Source organism: Malaclemys terrapin, chromosome 8 (assembly GCF_027887155.1).
Source record: "Malaclemys terrapin pileata isolate rMalTer1 chromosome 8, rMalTer1.hap1, whole genome shotgun sequence".
Classification (NCBI taxonomy): Eukaryota; Metazoa; Chordata; order Testudines; family Emydidae; genus Malaclemys; species Malaclemys terrapin.
The window spans coordinates 92,340,946-92,361,330 of record NC_071512.1 but is presented as its reverse complement, the minus strand read 5'-3'; the positions used below and the strand labels follow the sequence as shown (position 1 = coordinate 92,361,330).

At 42.6% G+C, this 20,385-nt stretch overlaps 1 protein-coding gene across 3 annotated transcripts in view; it reads left to right on the top strand.

The window, feature by feature from the left end:
* Nucleotides 1–13,398, top strand: part of CACHD1 (cache domain containing 1) — a 207,610-nt gene extending 194,212 nt beyond the window's left edge. For 2 of the 3 annotated variants that reach the window (XM_054037560.1, XM_054037562.1), the window contains 5 exons: nt 432–583; nt 768–929; nt 2,003–2,080; nt 3,618–3,719; nt 11,700–13,398. In XM_054037560.1, the coding sequence (XP_053893535.1) occupies nt 432–583; nt 768–929; nt 2,003–2,080; nt 3,618–3,719; nt 11,700–11,938 (733 nt within the window). In that variant the 3' untranslated portion in view covers nt 11,939–13,398. The remainder of the gene's footprint in view (nt 1–431; nt 584–767; nt 930–2,002; nt 2,081–3,617; nt 3,720–11,699) is intronic. The other variant, XM_054037561.1, reaches the window with a different exon arrangement.
* The last annotated feature ends 6,987 nt before the right edge of the window (nt 13,399–20,385 follow it).

Below are 20,385 nucleotides of genomic sequence, written 5' to 3'. Positions count from 1 at the left end.
GCTGGATAAACCCAGAGTGTATCATGCTTCAACCACACCTTCTCAGTGCCCCTCCCAAGCCGAAACACCCCTTTCACTGGGGCATTCGAAGAGAGAGAGACAGGACCCAGACAGGGATTCCTTCATGCTGAGAGAGTCTCCAGCCAAGGAGTTTCGGGCGGTCTGCTCTCCCTTAGCATTGCCTAAGTGGTGCAGAAAGAGGAGAGCAGTCCAGTGAATCTGGCCCTTTATGACAAAGCTGCTCTTTCCCCATATGATTTACCTTGTGTAACTTTAAACCCTTATGACACTTCTGTAGCCAATCATCAGAGCTGTGAGGCTTTATGGGCAATTTTGGTTCCAAGTTGTCTAGTGACTATGAATATACTGAGATACACCCAACCAAAAATGATTTTCTTTAAGATAAAGCCAGCCTTTTTCTTCACTTCCAGGGATTGTTTTGGCGTGTTGGACTGTGAGTGGTGTATGGTGGACAGCGATGGAAAGACCCATCTGGATAAATCCTACTGCGCACCTCAGAAGGAATGCTTTGGTGGCATTGTGGGAGCTAAAAGCCCTTACGTGGATGACATGGGTGCGATAGGTAATTCTGGTCTTTTAATGAGGATATATATTTAACTGTTAAACTGCCAGTATTTTGTTGCATACACCATCAATGTAGGTGCATAAAAGTCATGTGCTGAAGCCTTGTTTATTTTAATGTTATAGAAATGCTGATTTAAACTTATTTGCAACGTATTTATGCTCTGGTTTTTGGGTTTTTTAAGGCGATGAGGTGGTCACTTTGAACATGATAAAAAGTGCTCCGGTTGGTCCTGTAGCCGGAGGTATAATGGGATGCATCATGGTGCTCATTCTGGCAGTATACGCATATCGTCACCAGATCCACCGGAGGAGTCACCAGCACATGTCACCTCTTGCTGCACAGGGTGAGCTGATAAGTTGTGAGGGAGATATTCGCAGTGAGGATAAAAATCCAGCTGTTTCGTTCATTCTTCTGCCTAGTTTCAAAGATCATTTTTTGGTTCATCCTTTGGGAATGCTTTATTCTTGCTTCTCTTCTGATTCCCATTTTATCTCCCAGTCCCCTCCTTGCATAACTGATGTACTTACTGTCCAATGTACTTGTGTACCACTGCCCTCTGCTGGGTACAGAGCTAGACTTGCTGTCTCCTTGGGAAGACCTGGACAAAAAATGCTAAAACAAGTCTCAGAATGCTGTGGATATGACTTTCCTAGAGCTAAAGCAGTAAACCCAGCTTAATACCAGTCCTGTAACTTCTGAATAGTAGATTGTTTTCTAGCAAGTAATAGTGCTGTTGCCAGCAGTTTATTAGAATTACAATATTCACAATGCCTCCTCCGGGGCTGCTTTTTGCTTGTATCTTTTCTCCCTGACTCCTCTCTTGCACTCTGAGAGAAATTCATCATTGTGGCATCTTTTACTTCAAAAGGAAGGGAAGAAAAGCAAAATTATTATTATTTATTTATTTGTCATACACTAATACTAAAAAAAAGCTCCAACTAAAACTGGGACTCTATTGTACTAGACACTGTACCAATAGTGAGAGGCAGGGCAATCCGGTTTGCAATCTAAGTAGTCAACCAGACAAAGTGTGGTAGAGGAAACAGGCATGGGGAGGGGAAGTGATTTGCCCAAGTCTCAGAGCTGAGAATAAAACCCAGGTCTCCTGAGTCCCTGTCCAGGGCTTTATCCACTGGACCATAATGACTCAGTCTGAGCCTGTTCACTAAACTTTCTGCATCACTCAAGTCTTACACATACAGTTCCTTTCAAGGGTACCTGGCATATCCTCTTCCTGGTACGTCTAGTCCCCAGCCAGCCCCAAAACAGGGATTCCAAAGCCCATTCCCAAAGCATAGTACTCCAGCACGAGAATGCAGAGTGCTTCCACCACTCCACCAGGCTGACAGTTGTTAATAAGAGAAACATTTTGGATCAACTTAACAGTTGCATTTTTCTGTTTGTAATGGTGTGTAGAAATGTCAGTGCGTATGTCCAACCTGGAGAATGATAGGGATGAGAGAGATGATGACAGCCATGAAGACAGAGGAATCAGTAAGTGCTGAGCTGTGTCACTGTAAAATGTGCCAGTATTAGGCTAAGGGTTCGTGAGCTTCTTGCTTGGGCTTGCTATAGTGTGGAGGGTTTTTCATTTCTCTTAACACCTTGATATGACAGTGTAAGCTTTGCTCTGGAAAATAACAGGGCCAAAGTATTAACTGACTTAGTTTGTAACCCTTACTGTCCTTCAGTCTCACCCAAAAAAATTATTCTTAGTTTTGGGCCATATAGTGCCACTGGTGTGCAGTGGGAGCTTGCCTGTTCTGCCACATTACAGCGTGGCAAGCTCTCTTGGAATCAGAGAAGATTAGGGTTGGAAGATTGCTCAAAGCAGGACCAACCCCAGCTAAATCATCCCAGACAGGGCTTTGTCAAGCCGGGCCTTAAAAACCTCTTAGGATGGAGATTCCGCCACCTCCCTAGGTAACCCATTCCAGTGCTTCACCACCCTCCTAGTGAAATAGTGCTTCCTAATATCCAACCTAAACCTCCCCCACTGCAACTTGAGACCATTGCTCCTTGTTCTGTCATCTGCCACCACTGAGAACAGCCAAGCTCCATCCTCTTTGGAACCCCCCTTCAGGTAGTTGAAGACTGCTATCAAATCCCCCCTCATTCTTTTCTTCTGCAGACTAAACAATCCCAGTTCCCTCAGCCTCTCCTCATAACTCATGTGCTCCAGCCCCCTAATCATTTCCGTTGCCCTCCGCTGAACTCTCTTCAATTTGTCCACATCCTTTCTGTAGTGGGGGGGCCCCCCTCCGTGGCCCAACTAGCTCTGGGAATGGCTTTTAGAATGCTGAGGGACTGCAGTTATGACTGCATGGGGTGTGTAAGCTCCTACCCATGAGCAGCCTTGGAAGGGGCAGGCACAATCTGGCCCTTTAATTCCTAGCTTCAGTTCAACAAGAGCGTTAAATGAAAAATAAGTAAATCCTGTTTGCACTTAGTTCTTCGCCATTCAGTTATGACTGTGCTACTATAATTCTATTGTATAGTGATGGGCCCAAGGCCTCTGGATTTTGGGAGAGATCAGAATTTCCCATGTGGCCCTGTCCTTAAAATGGGCTGAATCAAAATTCAAGATCTGAACAACGTCAAGGGTTCAAAAACCAGAGCTGGATCTGAGTTCTGCAGCTTGTATCCATTGATACTAATATAGCTCATGTGAGTCTGACTTGCTTTTCAGTTTAAATGTTGAGCAGACTTTAGATGCCTCCTAGGTCTCTGTGTTCTGGCATTGCTCCAGGGAACCCTCATAACTTTCATTAATCAAAGCAGACAGTGGGGTAAATCAGAGTTATGTTCATCCTGCTCTCAGCACTGGACGAGGACATGCACTTCTCAGCAAACCTTTGTCCCATCATTTCTGTGATGTGGAAGCTCGTAATCCCTATAAGAATTTCATAGCAGCATCTGAAAGAAGTAGTTTATAAAACATGTCTGATTCCTTGTTATTGAATTGCTCCATTAATATAACTTAATAAAAACACTCTGTTTAAAACAGACCCTGCTCTTTTTTCTTTCCTAGTCAGCAACACTCGGTTTATAGCAGCTGTAATTGAGCGGCACGCCCACAGTCCAGAACGTAGACGTCGGTACTGGGGGCGATCGGGAACAGAGAGCGATCACGGTAAGACCTTTAAACCCCCCATGAATCTGCATTCTCAGCTTGTTTCAGATGTTTGGCAACATAGGGGATAAGGCCAGACCAAAAAAAATATATACTGCTTCATAGTTAAACAATTTTGACACCTCTGAATGCATGACACTGTCCAGCAATGAAGCTATTTTTGTAAGAGCAGTGTTATAACATGAGCTATTTAGCTTAATGCCCCATCCTCTGCATCTTATTCTTATATAGTGTTAGTTTTGTTGGATGTCTGATTGACTGGAATTCAAACAGATAGAAAAGTGACCAAGTTTACCACACCATTTTCCCTTGGCTAAGCCTGACAGTTAATTCAACATCTCAAAAACCATTCAAGAGGTAAAGTTTATTGTCTTCATGACAGCAGAGAACTAATTCCATGCCCTTTGCTGTGAAGCTGGCATTCTTCTCTCAAAGGTGACCTTCACAGCTTTTTATAAAACTACCTCTCCACTCCAATAATATCTGCTGTATGCCTTCTGTAGCTAGCTAAACTAAGCCTGGACTAGACTATGGGTCAAATACTCCCTTAGCCTTTCTGTTGGGCATTCAGCACATACTGCTGCAATGGGAGGACATTTTATGTGCAAATCAACTTTTAAAAAGATTATCAACGTTTACTATATTTATAGTAATGGTGTTTGTGCTAGTGTCATTTAGTGTCTGATGACATTTCCATTGTCAACCCTTTTGGGGGTTATCATTTTGTCATCATATTTCTTTCCACTCTGAAAAACAGTTGGGTAACTCTTTTTAATTAAATCTGTATCAAGTTATTGACCCATCAGGAAGACTCCGTGTAAGTTAAGTCAAGTCAAGGGTAGACAAGGCTGTCTGCCGGGGTGTTGGCAGTAGCTGAATGTCATCTTTATCGTGTTTAAATCAGACTCATTATGTTACTACATCTGATTTTGTATTATTAGAGTTTGATATCTTGCACTCCTAGAAAGTCCTCACTATCTGCCTTGACAGCGTGTAGCACTGAGGTGCCAGCAGGGGTAATCTCCTGCCCAGCTCTTTAAAGATACATATTACTTTTATTTCTTCTTTGAGTGATGGTCTTTATTGTATTCCACTGTGAGGTTATGCATACACATCATGTGCCTGGAGTTGGAGAGTTTTGAAAGCAGTGTGTGTTGGTCCATCCATGCACCCTGGCTCTCTTTGTGCTTCCTACTAAGATGGTAAAGGGCAGGGCAGACCAACCGCCTCTTCAGTTCCTTCTCACCATTGCATGGTCTGGGTCGGAACCTTCAGTGTCTTCATCTCTGACGTCATTCTAAATAAACAGGTGTAAATAGTTCTATTCATTCTTAAATAATTTGTAGATTAGTAGTTTTACCAGTTTTTAATAGTTTGTCGTTTTAGAGTAGATTATGGAGTGCCCACCTTTCCGAACCCATTTGGTTACTGCACTATACCCAAAGCTCTGGGCTTCAAACTCTGTACCTCCTGCCCGCCATCTTTCTCGGTCAGTGATGACCATCAACGCTGCCTCTATGGCATGGGAGAAGCTCAGTGCAGTATCTGTCAGTCCTTCCCCAGCCATACCCAAAAAGGGCGGGCTCTGTGCCTCTATAAATATCTCAAGGAGGTGGCCATGAGACCCCAATTGGACCTAGGCTGGGAACTACCCTCCCCATTTACCAGCCTGATTCAGTAAGGAGTGCACCTCCCACTACAAAGTCTGACTCTGGTGCCAGTGAATCCATTACCACAGATCCCATGGCAGGGCCCAATCAGGATATTAGGAAGCATTGCTATAAACATGGGACTAAGTCTTCCTCTAAGTCAACGTTAAAAAAATCGGACTTTCCATCCACCAGCTCTGCTCATGAGGACTTAGGATGTACTAAGTCCTTTAGGCATGAGAAGAAAGGTCAGAAACATTGGGTTGCACCACCTCCAGAATGGCCCCTACTGGTACTGCCATCCCCGGCTCCTCACAAGACCCAGGACCCTCCCAATACCAGTGAAGTCTGACCACGGCCGGATACCAGCTTCGGCACCAGTTCCGGCAGCCCAAACAGATAGAATCCCTCTCACTCATGGGAGATCCGTATCCATGGCTGCTTTACAAGACATTTTTGCTTTCCCAGATCCAGAATCCCCCCACTCCATCAGGACCTTCAGTCCCCAGAGAACTCATCTCCCCTAAGAGAGCTCCCTGCAGTACTGAGCCTGTCACCCCCACCACATATAACATACATGTCTGTGGCTGCACCAGTGTTGCCACTGTTGGAACCCAGTCACCTTTTCTTCATTGGGGGATTCAGACCCACCAGAAGAACTGCCTCTCCCATACTGCTCTTACCCATTTCCCAAAAGACTTGCATGACCCTGAGAACAGCCACCGCCACATTGCCTCTGAGTCATTAGCACGGGACCTCTACGAGCATCCATTGATCCCTCCAACTGGCCATCTTGACGACCCTGGGACCAGTACCCTCCTCCTGAGTTCTCTAGGGAGTCACCTCCTGCTTCCCCTCCAAGGGAACCATCAAACTTGCCCCCGGATCTGACGACCGAGGAGAATACTATGCTCTGGTTCCAGCGGTTCCACCAGAACTGACTAAACTACCACCGTCGTCACTGGAGAAAGCAGTGACTTCGACATCTCCTTCTCCCCTGGATGACGTCAAGCAATTCCAAGACCTGCTGCACAGTTGCTGGGGAACTTCAGATCCCATTAGAGGAAATCCAAGACACTCAACACAAGCTCTTGAACATCCTCCATACCTCAACGCTCACAAGTTTTGTCCTCCATGTCAACAAGGAGCTGGCTAGAATGGTGTGGCACACTCCCGCCACCTGTGCTCCTACCCTCAAGGGTGTGGAGAGACTATCATGTACCAGCTAAAGGCTCAGAATTTCTATTTTCCCACCCACCTCCCAATTCTCTGGTGGTTCAGGCTGCTTCCAAAAGATCCAAGCAGCAAAATCCTAGATCTATGCCAGTAGTTAAAAAGGAAAATGCTTAGACCCACAGGCACCAGCTACTTGGGTACTCTGGGGCTCAAGTACCCATGGAAAAAAATAGGGGGTGCTCAGCACCCACCAGCCACACTGGTTCCAGCCCCCAGGGCTGGCTGCCAATCAGCTGTTCAGCAGGTGGAATGCACTGGGGAAGGGCGGGACAGAGAGGAGGGAGAGCAGGGCCTCGGGGGAAGGGGCAGAGTGGGGGCGGGAAGAGGTGGAGTGAGAGTGGGGCCTCAGGGGAGAGGTGGAGTGCCCACCAGTAAAAATACAAGTCAGCACCTGTGCTTAGACCTACTGGAAAGGGGGTTTTCTCATCCTCCAGTTTACAATTCAAGATAGCCAATTATCAAGCGCTATTGGCTAAATATGATTTCCTCAGTTATGCTGTTTGAGGAATTCACCAGCAGTCTCCCACATTAGGACTGTACCTATTTCCAAGCTCTCATTGAGGAAGGTAAATTAATAGCCAGAACCGCATTTGATGCAGCTGATACTTCCTCTAGGGTCATGGCTATGGTCATCATTATGTGGAGGGAGTCCTGGCTCCATTCTACAGGATTCCCCAGGGAGGTCCAGAACACCAGTGAGGACCTCCCCTTTGATGAATCCCACTTCTTGAAGACAGACGATTCCCTACACACCCTCAAGGATTCTAGGGCCACCCTTCAATCACTGGGCATTTATACACCTGCCCCCAAAAGGAAGTTTCATCACCAGTCAACCACACCACAGTATAGGTGCCAACACTTTCACCACTAAAGACCATCCAAACCATCACGTAAAAATAAAAAAGGTTCAAAGGTCCCTCTTTCCCATGCCTCCTGCTATGGCCTCTACATTTCAATCTCAACCCTCGGCCAGGAGATATTTTCAATGCGAGCTCGACATCCGTGAACCGATAAGCTTAACACCTCACAACCGCACTACTCCATTTGGGGGTCGTCTAGCACTCTTTTTCAACACCTGAAGTACAATAGACAGGTGGGTGCTGAACATCATCCACTATGGCTATACAATAGAGTTTGTGATGCTACCTCCTTGAAAACCCCTGTTCCCATCTCTTCGGGGAGCACTCTCATGACAGTATTCACACCCAAGAGGTGAGCTCTTTACTGCAGTGAGGGGAAATAGAATGTGTTCCTCCACCACAATATCATGGAATGGGAGTTTACTCGACCTACTTCTTCATACCCAACCAGAAGGGCGGGTGAAGACCAATCCTCAACCTCTGTCATCTCAGTTGCTTCATCCACAAGCTCAGATGTCTGTCATGTTGGCAGCGATAATTTCATCATTAGATAAAGGCATGTGGTTCATGGCTTTCGATATGAAAGATTCCTACTTTCACATACATGTTTGTCCCACCCACAGACACTTTCAGATTTATGGTGGGATCCGACCATTTGCAATATAGAGTGCTACCATTCGGGATAGCTACCGCCGCCAGGGTATTCAAAGGTATTTTCAGTGGTGGCTGCTCATGTCAGATATAATGGCCTACTTTTTTTCCTGTACCTCAACAACTGGCTGCTCACCGCCAGATCCTACCAAGAGGCCTACACATGTATTTCTATGATCCTCCACCTCCCCTCTCTGGGAGTCAGTGTAAACATCAAAAAGTCTGTCTTCACCCCCACGCAGTCTGTGGACTTCACTGGGGCAACTTTGAACTCTATCACTGCGAGGCTTACTCACAGACAGATTCCAGACTATGAATGAGATCATTAGCTCGCATTATGAGTGACGACCAAGGCATGCCTTTCCATACTTGTCCACGTGGCCTCATGCCCATAGATCACTCCATTCGGGAGACTCCACCTTCGTTATCTTCAAGCAAGATTACAGTCAGTGTCCTCACCAAGTCATCTATGAACCTTCCCTTCACAGTTCCCATCGACATACTGTCCTTCCCTCCAGTGGTGGACAAACATTTATCATGTATGTATGGTGTCCCCCCTCTTCTCCAGGCAAAACTGTCATTACTGTCGCATCCCGACTAGTCTGGAAGCTCATGTGGACAACCACACTACCACACAAGGGACATGGACACCCCAAGAGTCCAGGGTGTGCACACTGATGTCCTGAAACTTTGGGCAGTAAGGAAAGTGTGAGTTTTTTTCCCCCATTCATCCACTCACCGCATCCTGATAATATCGGACAACACTGTAACTGTATTGTATATCAACAAGCAAGGGGGAGCAAAATTGCCTCAGTCGGAAGCACAAAGCGAGCCAGGGCACTTGCGCGGACCAACAGCACTGCTGTCAAAACTCTCCGACCCTGGGGGTGTGGTGCGGATGTGTAACCTCACAGTGGAATACAGGTAGGGACCACACATCTCAAGAATCTCCAGTTACAGGTAAGTTACCTCCTCTTTTAGATATCCATAGCTTCATCGCAGATAGGAGAGACCAGATTCCCCATCATCATCCTGTTTTTTCTCAGCTAAAGGGACACTATGACTCAGATTGTGAAAAGTAACGAGTGATTTCAGGTGCCGAAGGTGACACACCTTTAGAGAACCCTGATTTTTTCAAAGATCTGTTTGCGAATCCAAAAATTGAGGCAGCCAAAATCATTAGTCACTTTTCACTACTCTTGGTCAGTATCTTCTCAGAGAGGGAATTCAACAATCATAAAAACTACCCATCGTACAGATAACAAAAACAGTGTTCTCTTTGGAATGGGAGGGGTTGCCTGGGAGTAGAATACGGTTGCCCATTGGGCCAGGGAACCAGGCACTCTCCAGCAGGACTGTGAGGTCTGCTGCTTATTTCTGCTCTGTCTTCTACTTCTGCTTCCCAACCCATAGTTATATTCTGTGTACCCCCGTAACCCTGCAGTAATAACCCCGGACCTGCCCCTGACATCCCAGGTGACCTTGCACAAGTGAGTTAACCTTTCTGAGCCTCAGGATATGTCTACACTACAGCAGCACAGCTACGACAATGCAGCTGTGCCATGGTAGCACTCCCTACGTCAATGGAGGAGGTTTTTCCGCCAGTGTAATTAATCCATGTCTCCAAGAGGTGGCAGCTAGGTCGACAGAATAATTCTTCTGTCGATCTCGTTGCATCTACAGTGGAGTTTACATTGACCCAACTAAGTCACATTGAGTGTGAATTTTTTCATAGCCCTGAGCCATATAGCTAGGTTGACCTAATTATTAGGTGTAGACCTGGCCATACTATCCTCGTTTGTAAAGTGTTGCTAGTCTATCTCACCTGAGTGCTGAGTCTTAAGTTATTTAATATTTGTAAAGTCCATGAAGATAAAAAGTACTAAGTATGTGTGAAGCTTTATCAATGACTAAAGCAGCAGCACAGTGGAAAAGACAGTTGTACACCTTAATATATGTGAAAGATTTGCAGTTTAACACTTGAGTCACATACAATTCAGTATCTCTTCTCTCAAAGAAATGAGAGATTTTTTTACGTAGAAGAAATGCAAGACCAGAAAACAGCTGGACAGAGGTTGCTAGACCACACAGCAAATACATGGTGAAATCAATAGCATTAAACTGTATTTTTTAACAGTCCAGTAACCAGTTTTTCAACTAATTTACATTAGTCTCAAGACCCTAAAACAGTTGAAAGGTAACAAAACATAAGCCCTCATTTAGCAGGGAACTAAATTTTCTATTTTTTGTGGGTTTTGTTTTCAGAACTGTTATACTGTTCTCATAGTTACAGCACATAAATGAAGTTCAGGGAATGCTATGACCAAACTGAAATTCACTTTTGGTATTCTAGATTAAACTAGCTGCATGAGATGAAAGCTCTTTAGGAGTTAGGTGATGTAAGATGTATTTTGATTATCTTCCTTTCTTGGTAGACCAAATTAATATTCTTGTAAAAAATCCAGTCTGATCAGTTGCAAGGATGCATGTGATACCTTGAACACAGGCATATCAGGCTGCTTTGAGGGTTTTGCAGTAGATATGCTGTGGCACTTGTCTGAGATCAGGCAAGATTTCAGGCAGCTGGTAGGCTGGGTACATTGTGATACTCACTTAGAGTATTTCCCTCTGTCTCCCTGCTGTAGTCATTTCATTTCATGAGATTTTAGCCAGAAAAGGGTCTGCAGGATTTGGCTTGATTAATCCATTCTAAGTACGTTCTTATAGATTCACTAGATGTAACTCTTTAACGCTCTGTGTGTGTGTGTGGATGGATGGATGGATGGATGGATGGATGGATGGATATGTATATATTTAGTTACAAAACATTTCTACTCAGCTGTCTACAAGCAGATTGGTTTGGCTGTCACAAATCTGAGCAGGGCAGCTGATAGGTAAGTACTGATAGATGCTGGCAGTAGATTCATTAGAATATTAATATTCTGTTACTTCTGAAACTTTAAGGAAAGTTCTGTAATATTTTTTTACAAAAATCCCAGAACTTTGAAAATAGAACACTTTCATCTGCAAGGACCTTTTTCATTTTAAATATATATATCATTTAAAAAAATCATACAGAGATAATGTGAAGTATTTACCATTAGAATAGTTGATGGCTTTTCTAAGGAAGTTTTAGTTTATTAGGAATGGGAATAATGCACAATTTAAAGAGTGTAGCTCAAATTTGACTTAGTTTTTGTTCCTTATCTATTTGCAAAGTCCAAATAATTTTTAAGGCTTTTGTCTCCAAAACCATACTTCTTCTTTATTGTATATTTTTAAATACATGCCAGTAGGTAGATAGGTTTGTTTGTCTGTTTGGTAGGGAACCAGATATTTCAAAGTGAGGCTGCCAACAGGCTATTTAAAAGCATGGAGAAGAGGGAGGAAGGAATTATTTTAAAACTGTACAAGATTGTCTACTGTGTGTCTTTATTTTAAAACTGTTTGTTTGTTGGGCCCTATTCTGTAAATTATTGAGTTCCTCCATTGATCTTAATGGGTTTGGGGGCATTCAGTACCTTGAAATGTTGGGCCTTTTGCCCTAGACCATCTGTTCTTAATGGTATTGTTTTGTGTTCTAGGCTATAGCACTATGAGTCCTCAGGAAGACAGTGAAAATCCTCCATGCAATAATGATCCACTATCAGCTGGTGTTGACGTTGGAAACCATGATGAAGATTTAGATCTGGATACCCCACCTCAAACAGCTGCACTCTTGAGTCATAAGTTTCACCACTACAGGTTACACCATCCAACTCTTCATCACAGCCACCACTTACAGGCGGCAGTCACAGTGCACACTGTGGATGCGGAATGCTAATACATTTTATTCTTTGGGAAAAGATGACAAAAGAAATGCAGTTTGTTAGCAACGATCCATACAGCAATGGGGAGCTTTGTGGTTGTGCTTTTACCAGGAGTGGTTTAACTACCTTCCTAAAGAAACTGTTACATGCACACAACATTTACATTTACAAAATGTAATGTTGGCTCTGGAATGGAGGGAAAATCAGCATGATGAATGGACCTGCCATAACATTTTAATAAAATGCAGCGGGAGGCCTGTTAGACCTCCAAACACAGAGATAAAAGTTTATACACTAACTAAAGCTTTAGGAACCCTGTTAAGCTGAGCCAAGAGAAGGGAGAGCTCAAAGAAGATGAAGATGTTTTACTTTCCTTAACTGGAAGAGTATAAATCTGTTCAACCAGAGACAAAAAGGGTGCTGGATACAGAAATGGGTTTTTTGAGGCTTCCGTTCGTTTTTTAGAAAGTACATTGCTCTTACAATTGCTGTGTGGGACCTGGGACAATGCATCTCAAGATTTTTAAGTAAAGGATTATTTTTCTACTATTTATTGAACTTGAAACATTCGTGAACTTTGGGGAGAGGGGAAAAACACATTAGTGACTATTGACAAGGACAGCATACATTCTGTGTGATGGTGAAGTCATTCTTCCAAGGAAGGTGTCTGCTTCTTATTAGCTGATATTCATCCACAGCCCCACTTTGCAAAAAGGGAAAATGAAGAATCACTCTCTGATTTGTTTACATGTTTTCTAACCACAGTCGTTTTGTGTAAACTTTACCACCTGATTTGTAATCGGTTGGGTTTTTTAAAATTTGCAAAAGGGAAGAATCCTCTGCTTTCCTACCAAAGCACTAAGTATTCTCCCTGTCTTTACACCTCTGACCCACTCTTAAATGCCCTCAAGATCTGGGACAGGATTCCCTTCACTGTAATAATACAGTTTGAACTGCATTAACGATCAGAGAATTCCAAAATGAAAAACATCCCATTTCTCTGTTTCCTTAGACCATTGGCAAAACCAGAAGGTGGTAAAACACATTGTAAAATTCAGGTTGTTACAGAAGGTTTCTGTTGAAATCGTAATTATAAACTGCTGCTGTTTATCTGGAATTTAATACTGCTTTGTGATTCATGCAGGGATTAATCAAGTCTCGCTAATACAACATGGGGCGTCATAATTTTAAATTAGTTTTAAATCACAGTGTTGTATTTTAGATTCACATTGTGTGATTAAAATGTTCTAAAAACATTCTTGCACTGTGCATATGATAAACATCCATTTATGTAGGTTTTTTTTTAAAGATTTCTGAATACTGTTTGAATGAATAGGGTACTTAATACTGTATTATGTAAAAAAAATTGGTTCATAAACAGTACAGTAAAGTAAGTATATGTGTGATATCAGGATACCCCTTTATACTATGTATAAAATTTCAATCTCTAGTGAAATAAACTGTATAAAGTATAGTTCTGTGAATTACTTATGGTTGAACTCCGATTATTCCCTTTCATTTCCCTCTCATTCTGTGGCTGAATGGGCATCTCAAAGGAAAGTTCTGTAAACTGTCAGGACTCATCTCTTAATTCGATGGTTCTATCTCTAGTTCTGATGGGCTTAATTTTTACATGCAGTTTACAGTATTTGTTTTAAAAATCTATTTTAAGAAGCCCTGTTTGTAACTACTTCGAACAGTAAATCTCCTGGGAAAGTTCAAGCACAATGCAAGCTTACCTTAGCCAATAATAACAGCGTATAGAAAAAATAAGGTATTGAAAATGTGGTTGTGTTTGCTTTGCTGTTTATTGCTGGTTTTATGGTGGTGGTGAGGTTTTTTTTTTGGTTTTTTTTTTTTTTTGGCTGAGCAGGCAGTTCCTGAAAGATATTAAATCCTGTTCATATTTTTGAGATGTTCATGCTAGAACCTTGTTTCTTTTTTTGGAGCACAGAATATCTTTGATCTTTGTGCCCGACTTACTGGGAGTTCTGAGTGAGACTCAACGGTAATACTTCTTGGGCAATGAGCTACTACTCTTTTCATATTTGCCAAGGGAAAGGGAAAATATGCCATCTCAGCATTAGCGTTAGGCCAAACAAAAAGCATATGTAGTTAAGAAGCAGGACATTTTAAGCATAAAAGTGAACGTGGGCTTCAGCCTTCAGAGATGGAAATTGCTGAAATAAACAAAAATTGCAAAAGGTTTTGTAAATAGTTTGTACTGTATATTAAGCACAATCCTGTAGTTACTCTTAAGTAATTATCCAATCCTGTAGTACCCCTACAGAGCTCTCATTTTAGTCCACTTTAAAGTGGATTAATCTAAGTCACAAAAAGGCACTCGGTGCAAAACGAAAGTGTCCCCACAGGGGGTTACTGCAGAATAGCTATGGCATTCCAAATTCACATGCTAGCTTATGTCACACTAACTTCCCCATGTAGACAAGTCCTTAGTAGAGGCTCTTGAACTAATGGAGTATACTACCGTTCCCCCCCAGTCCTTTAGTTTGAGTTATAACAGTATAGTTTTCTTTACGTGTACAGTAGCATAAATGGAAACGAAAGAAAAAAATACAATTGGCCAGATCCACACCTGGTGTAATTAGTATAGCTCCACTGAAGTACATTCTGATTTACACCAGCTGAGGATGTGGCCCTTTTTCGTTATCAGAAAGAGGCCAGGTAAGTAAAGCCCTAATTAAACTAACAATATTATTTACAGAATGTACATACAAATTTATTAATCTTGTAATGTCATATTTACGAGCTAGAAATCAATGTCCTGCTACTCCAATGTATCCACTGTAACATTTTAATAGCTTCAATCTGAAATCTATGTATAATATCTAATTGTTTTATTGATGTGTGTGAATGCAGACAGCATAAAGGAAAACAGATTAATAACACTTACACCACTTAGCGGAGAGTAAATTACTAATTTTTTTAACTGAAATATTTTACCTAGTTGTTTTTTTAAGTTAAAACATTGCCTGCTAACGTGTGAATAGGAACAGACAGCAGTGTGTTCTCAGTAGCAAGCCTTAGTTTCTGGAAGTTGCTTCTGTCAGTAATACATCTAAGCTGCATTGAGGAAGCATTGTATGACCTATCTCTTTGTCCAGGCTTTCTGCTAGTTGCTTAATCAAAACCCCAGCAATCAGCCTTGGAGGTTGCTGAACTGCAAGGGGTCAGGGTGTGTGTATTTAGTCCTTGTTTTGTTGTTTTTATTCTTAACCATTTACAGTACGCCCAGTTCCTATGGAGAGGGACCCCTGATATGTGCTTGCAATAATGAGAACAGCCGAAGCTTCTGCTATTACATAACTTGAGAATAAGAAGAGCTGCGTTGGCAGACTATTAACTTCATTATGAGAGTTTCTAGCTCTGTAGCCATCTTAAAGCCCTGAGCTGATAGGTGGTACAAGTCTGAAACAACAAGGTGAACAGCTCCATATAAGTCCCTACCCTGGCTATCAAAGTAGTTGTACCATGATTGTCATCCCTCCCGGGTGAATGGTGAAGTTCTTAGCCTTTTCTCACATGCATTCCTGCCTAGATTTATATAAGGACAAACATACTGTCAACACAGTGCCCAGTTCTTTGCCCCAACCCTTAAATCAGCCACCCTGCAAAGGGAGTAACCGGTCTCTGGTTTGTCCTCTCAATTTTAGCTACTTTGAGATGCAATTGAACACAGGAGGACTTTTGTCATACCCTTGTTTTATTGTAGAGTACTAAGCAAGGACACCGTTCCATAGTCTACAGAATGTACAGGTTTACCAAATCCCAATTCCAAGCACTTTGATAGCTGAAAACTGGCCGTGCCCATTCGGGGACACGTGCTCTTGGCGAATCTGCTTCAATGTGAGACATTTATTGGACTGACAAAACAAAAAGTCCAGTATATAAAGAGGTGCGAGTGTTTGTCTACAGGAGGGTGCTTAGTGGAGTGAGAGAATGAAATAAATGTACCCAGAAGAGATGAGCTGCAGCATTTTTCTTTTTAATGAGGGTCTTGCTACCATGCCCTCCCCCAGCTATTCAGCTGTGTTGACTGAGGTTCAAGGACACACCAATGAACTGTTTGCTCAGATGAGTTCCCAGGAGCCTGCTGGATCTTAGCTCTAACCAATAGACCATGTGGCCTTTAATTAATTTTTACTTGCTTTGATTTCTGAAACTCTCTCAATTAAGTCAGCCTCATTACACACGTTTTCTCTTCATTCTTCCAGGAAAATGAATTTTTAAGCCTGTTCAGTACTAAAGATATGATGAGCTTCATTATATATGTGTGTTCATTGAGCCTAAATGATCTTAATGCCTTCAGTAATTTTAACAGATTATGATGTGTTAATGGCTATTGTGTGAGTATGGCTCTTACGAGTAACCCAGCTAGTCCACTCAGGTCAGTGAAGCTGTTTACATGTTCAGGATTTATAGCTTCACAATGGATCAAAGAAGATTATTTTTACTTGTTGGAATTATTGCTTTGGCAACATGATTTTGAAAGGAAAGTTGGTTATGAGTTGTCTAGAGGCATTTTGTCAGGCACTTAAATCATGAAAAGTTATCTGAACCTTGCCCATTCAAAGTGAGAAAGGGAACAGAAGATAATTCATGAAGTACTCACAAAAGCCAGCAGTATGGGTGCTGACGATAGTGAATCTTGTAAGGTTGTAAGGTTCTGTTCAAAGAGGTGAAACAAAAAATGATAAAAGAAATGTGTTCAAATTGTTGCAAAGCTGGTGACATATAAGAAAAATCTGTTAAAAGGAAGAAAGGAACTTGCTGCACAAGGCTATACTGGTGATCTGGGGAAGGAGACCCAATGAATAAAAACTGGTGTTGTTAAATTCAAAAGCATCTGGCCTGTTGGTGGTGGTCTAAAGGCTGGAGAAGGGAGCCTGTTGCACCATGCCATATGGAAGTCCTTAAAAACATGCCTGTCTTCATTCTTTATTTTGCATCTCATGGTGTGATGGCAGTTGAATAATGGACCAGTCTTGCATTAGAATGTTGAACATTTCCAGCTTTTTTTTAATTGGTGGATTAAACTGGGAACTTAACTCTTCCACCATAACCATAGGTAATAAAATTAGACGTGTGCTGAAATAATTTGGCACTGCCAATAGCAGGAAAAAAAGAAAGTCTGTGAAATAGTTATAGTCCAAATGTATATTCAATCTCCAATTTTCTCTCTTAGAGAAATTTTATTTAGTTGAATTCTACTGTGAATTCTAATGGCATAATGTTGAATTTCTGTTTGAATCTCACACCGTTTCAAGAGTTACTAGAACTTGCAATTAATCTACAAGATGTAATTCTTGCACAATAATATTAACAGCTCAAAATCTGTTTATTTTAATTGCAGCCAGACTGAAAAAAAAAGTTTCTGAAAACATAAACCTAAGTGAGTTATTTTTGTAACCTCATCCAGAAAACCTGCATAACAGGAGAGTGGAATTTTTTTTTCCTCCTCATAAAAACAGAAAAAAACTATAGAAGTCAGTCTGAGACATCAGTAAGTGTTTCTTTTTCTCACAAACAGCAAATAAGTCACATGACAGTTTCTGTGGAAACCATTCCTTTTTATTATTGAATAGGAAAATAGTTTAAACTCACATAAATTTAAAATGCCCATGGGAAGGTTTCTGTGTTGCCAATTTTCCACATTTTAATAAGTTATTACATTTTTTAGGGACAGCCTTATGGATTATTGTGAAATGTCCAATCTAAACACTGAAGTCTCGCAGAATGGTAAATGACAAGCTAGCTGTCAGACTGAAAACCAATGACCAATGAGATGTATGTGACCCTCTCTCAATATGTGCCAGTTATTCAGTCACTTACTGTGTGACTTGAGTGCCAATGCATTACAGAGATTTTTGTCAGTTCTTCTTTCCACAAAGAGCCAGATTCTCAGTTGGTGTAAATGAGAGTAATAATGGGGCTATGCTGATTTACACAGCAAAGCATCTGGCCCAATGGTTTGATTTCACAATTTTCATGGTACCTGTGTGTGGTTTGGTTTTTGGTTTGGTTTCCAGGGGTGACAGTAACTTAAAAGGACTTACCGGTACGTCGGAGTCCTGAGCAGGGGGCATGGCCTCAACCAGAAGAGGCGGGGCCTTTAAATACCCAGGTCCTTTAAATCACCTCTGGAGCTACGAGCTGCAGAGGCGGCTGGGAGCTCAGGGGCGATTTAAAGGTCCCGGGGCTCCCCGCAGCAGCTGGAGCCCCGGGATCTTTAAATCACCGCCGGAGCCCTGCCGCCATTACCCCAGGGCTCCGGCAGCTGGGCTCGGGCGGCGATTTAAAGGACTCAGGGCTCCCCGCAGCAGTTGGAGCCCATGGCCCTTTAAATCACCGCCGGAGCCATGCCGCCGTACCCCAGGGTTCCGGCAACAGGGCTCAAGAGGCAATTTAAAAGGCCCGGGGCTCCAACCGCTGCAGGAAGCCTTGGGCCCTTTAAATCGCCAGCCTGAGGAACCTGGTCCGGTCCGGCACAGCATACTGGCTCTTGCTGGTATGCCGTACTGGCTTACTTTCACCTCTGTTAGTTTCCCTTTCTCTTTGGTGACCCTTCAGTCTCACTTATTTTGTTTCTGTCCCTAGAAAATAATTTTGACATCCTTTTCAAGTAATGATCACTTGCACCTAAGCAATCACTACTTTTTAGTTCTGTGATCAGTTCTTTTATCTGCCTAGATGAGGTTATAGAATTCCTCCATGTTGGCTGCAACACTTTTTGAGTTAGGAAATAGTCATCTGTACCTTTTAGAAATTCCAAGGATATTTAGTACCTGTGTTATAAGACCCCTAGCATATGTCACTCAGATTGAAGTCCCCTATGATAAATGCAGCTTTTTTTTACTACACATTATAGGTAGGTGCTTAAGGATCTGGTCATCCTGTTCTGTGGGGTAATCTGGTGGCCTTTAGCGGACACCAACTAACATTCCATTTTTGCTTTAACTGTAAGAACATTGACCCATAGTGTTATATGATAGGCTCCTCGTGAAGCTGCAGAACTGTATTGGTAGTTCTATTCATAGAATCATAGACTTTAAGACTTTAGAAGGGACCATGATGATCATCTAGTCCGACCTCCTGCACAATGCAGGCCACAGAATCTCACCCACTCATTCCTGAAACAAACCCCTAACCTATAGCTGAGCCATTGAAGTCCTCAAATCATGGTTTAAAGACTTCAAGGTGTAGAGAATCCTCCAGCAAGTGACCCATGCCCCACGCTACAGAGGAAGGCAAAAAAAACCCCAGGGCCTCTGCCGATCTGCCCTGGGGGAAAATTCCTTCCCGACACCAAATATGGTGATCAGCTAAACCCTGAGCATCTGGGCAAGACTCATCAGCCAGACACCCAGGAAAGAATTCTCTGTAGTAACTCAGATCCCACCCCATCTAACATCCCATCACAAGCCATTGTGCATATTTACCGCTAATAGTCGATCAATTAATTGCCAAAATTAGGCTATCCCATCATACCATCCCCTCCATAAACTTATCAGGCTTAGTCTTGAAGCCAGATATATCTTTTGCCTCCACTACTCCCCTTGGCAGACTCCTCAAATACCATTCATGCTAGCATCTTTATTGGGGGAAAGGGACCTCCATCTCTTAGACCTCTTCCCGCCTTTTTCCAGTAGCTCTTCACCAGTTCCACTGGGCAAAGGTCCTCTGTCACCATGGAGAGGGGAGCAGAAGTTGACACTGCACCCAATTCTAGGTCTACACTTTTTTGTCCTTCATGTTCTTTGGACATTGCCTATCTCTCTGTCTTTCACTCCAACAAATTGTAAAAGACTCCTCTCCTTTCATTCACAAGTCTCTCTACAGTGGTTTCCCCCAGAGCCGGTGCTAGCCCATTGAGGGCCCTAAGCAGGAATATCTCCCCCCTCCTTACTCAAATGGTTAAATTCTTATAATAAAAAGCAAATGGGGGCCCCCTTTAGCTGTTCAGGGCCCTAAGCAATTGCTTAGTCTGCTCTACCCTTTATTCATAGTGCCGGTATAGGTCCCGGTTACTTGATGTAAACCTCCTGGCTGAATCAGTCTCGTAGCTGCAGGAAAGTTGCTAGTTCTCAAATTGCGGTAGCTATCTTCCAGAGATTTGGTGATGCCTTTGGAGTCACTGTGCTGGCAAGGGGGCGGGGGAGGGTCTGTGCTGTGCCCCCTAACAGGATGGACTGAATTGGGACTTCCTTCTGCTGTCTCCCACAATTAAAGAAATATCTTTGCACACAACACATAATTTAGACTGTAAAATTCCCTGCCATGGGCAGCTAGTGAAACCAAGAATTTAGCAAAATGGGACTGGACATTTATACAGATAACTCTCGTTTTAATTAATTACAATTTTGGAAGGGATAATAAACCTCATGCTTAAGCTAATCTCTAACAATGAGAGATCAGGATGAGAGCTAACTTGGAGACAGAC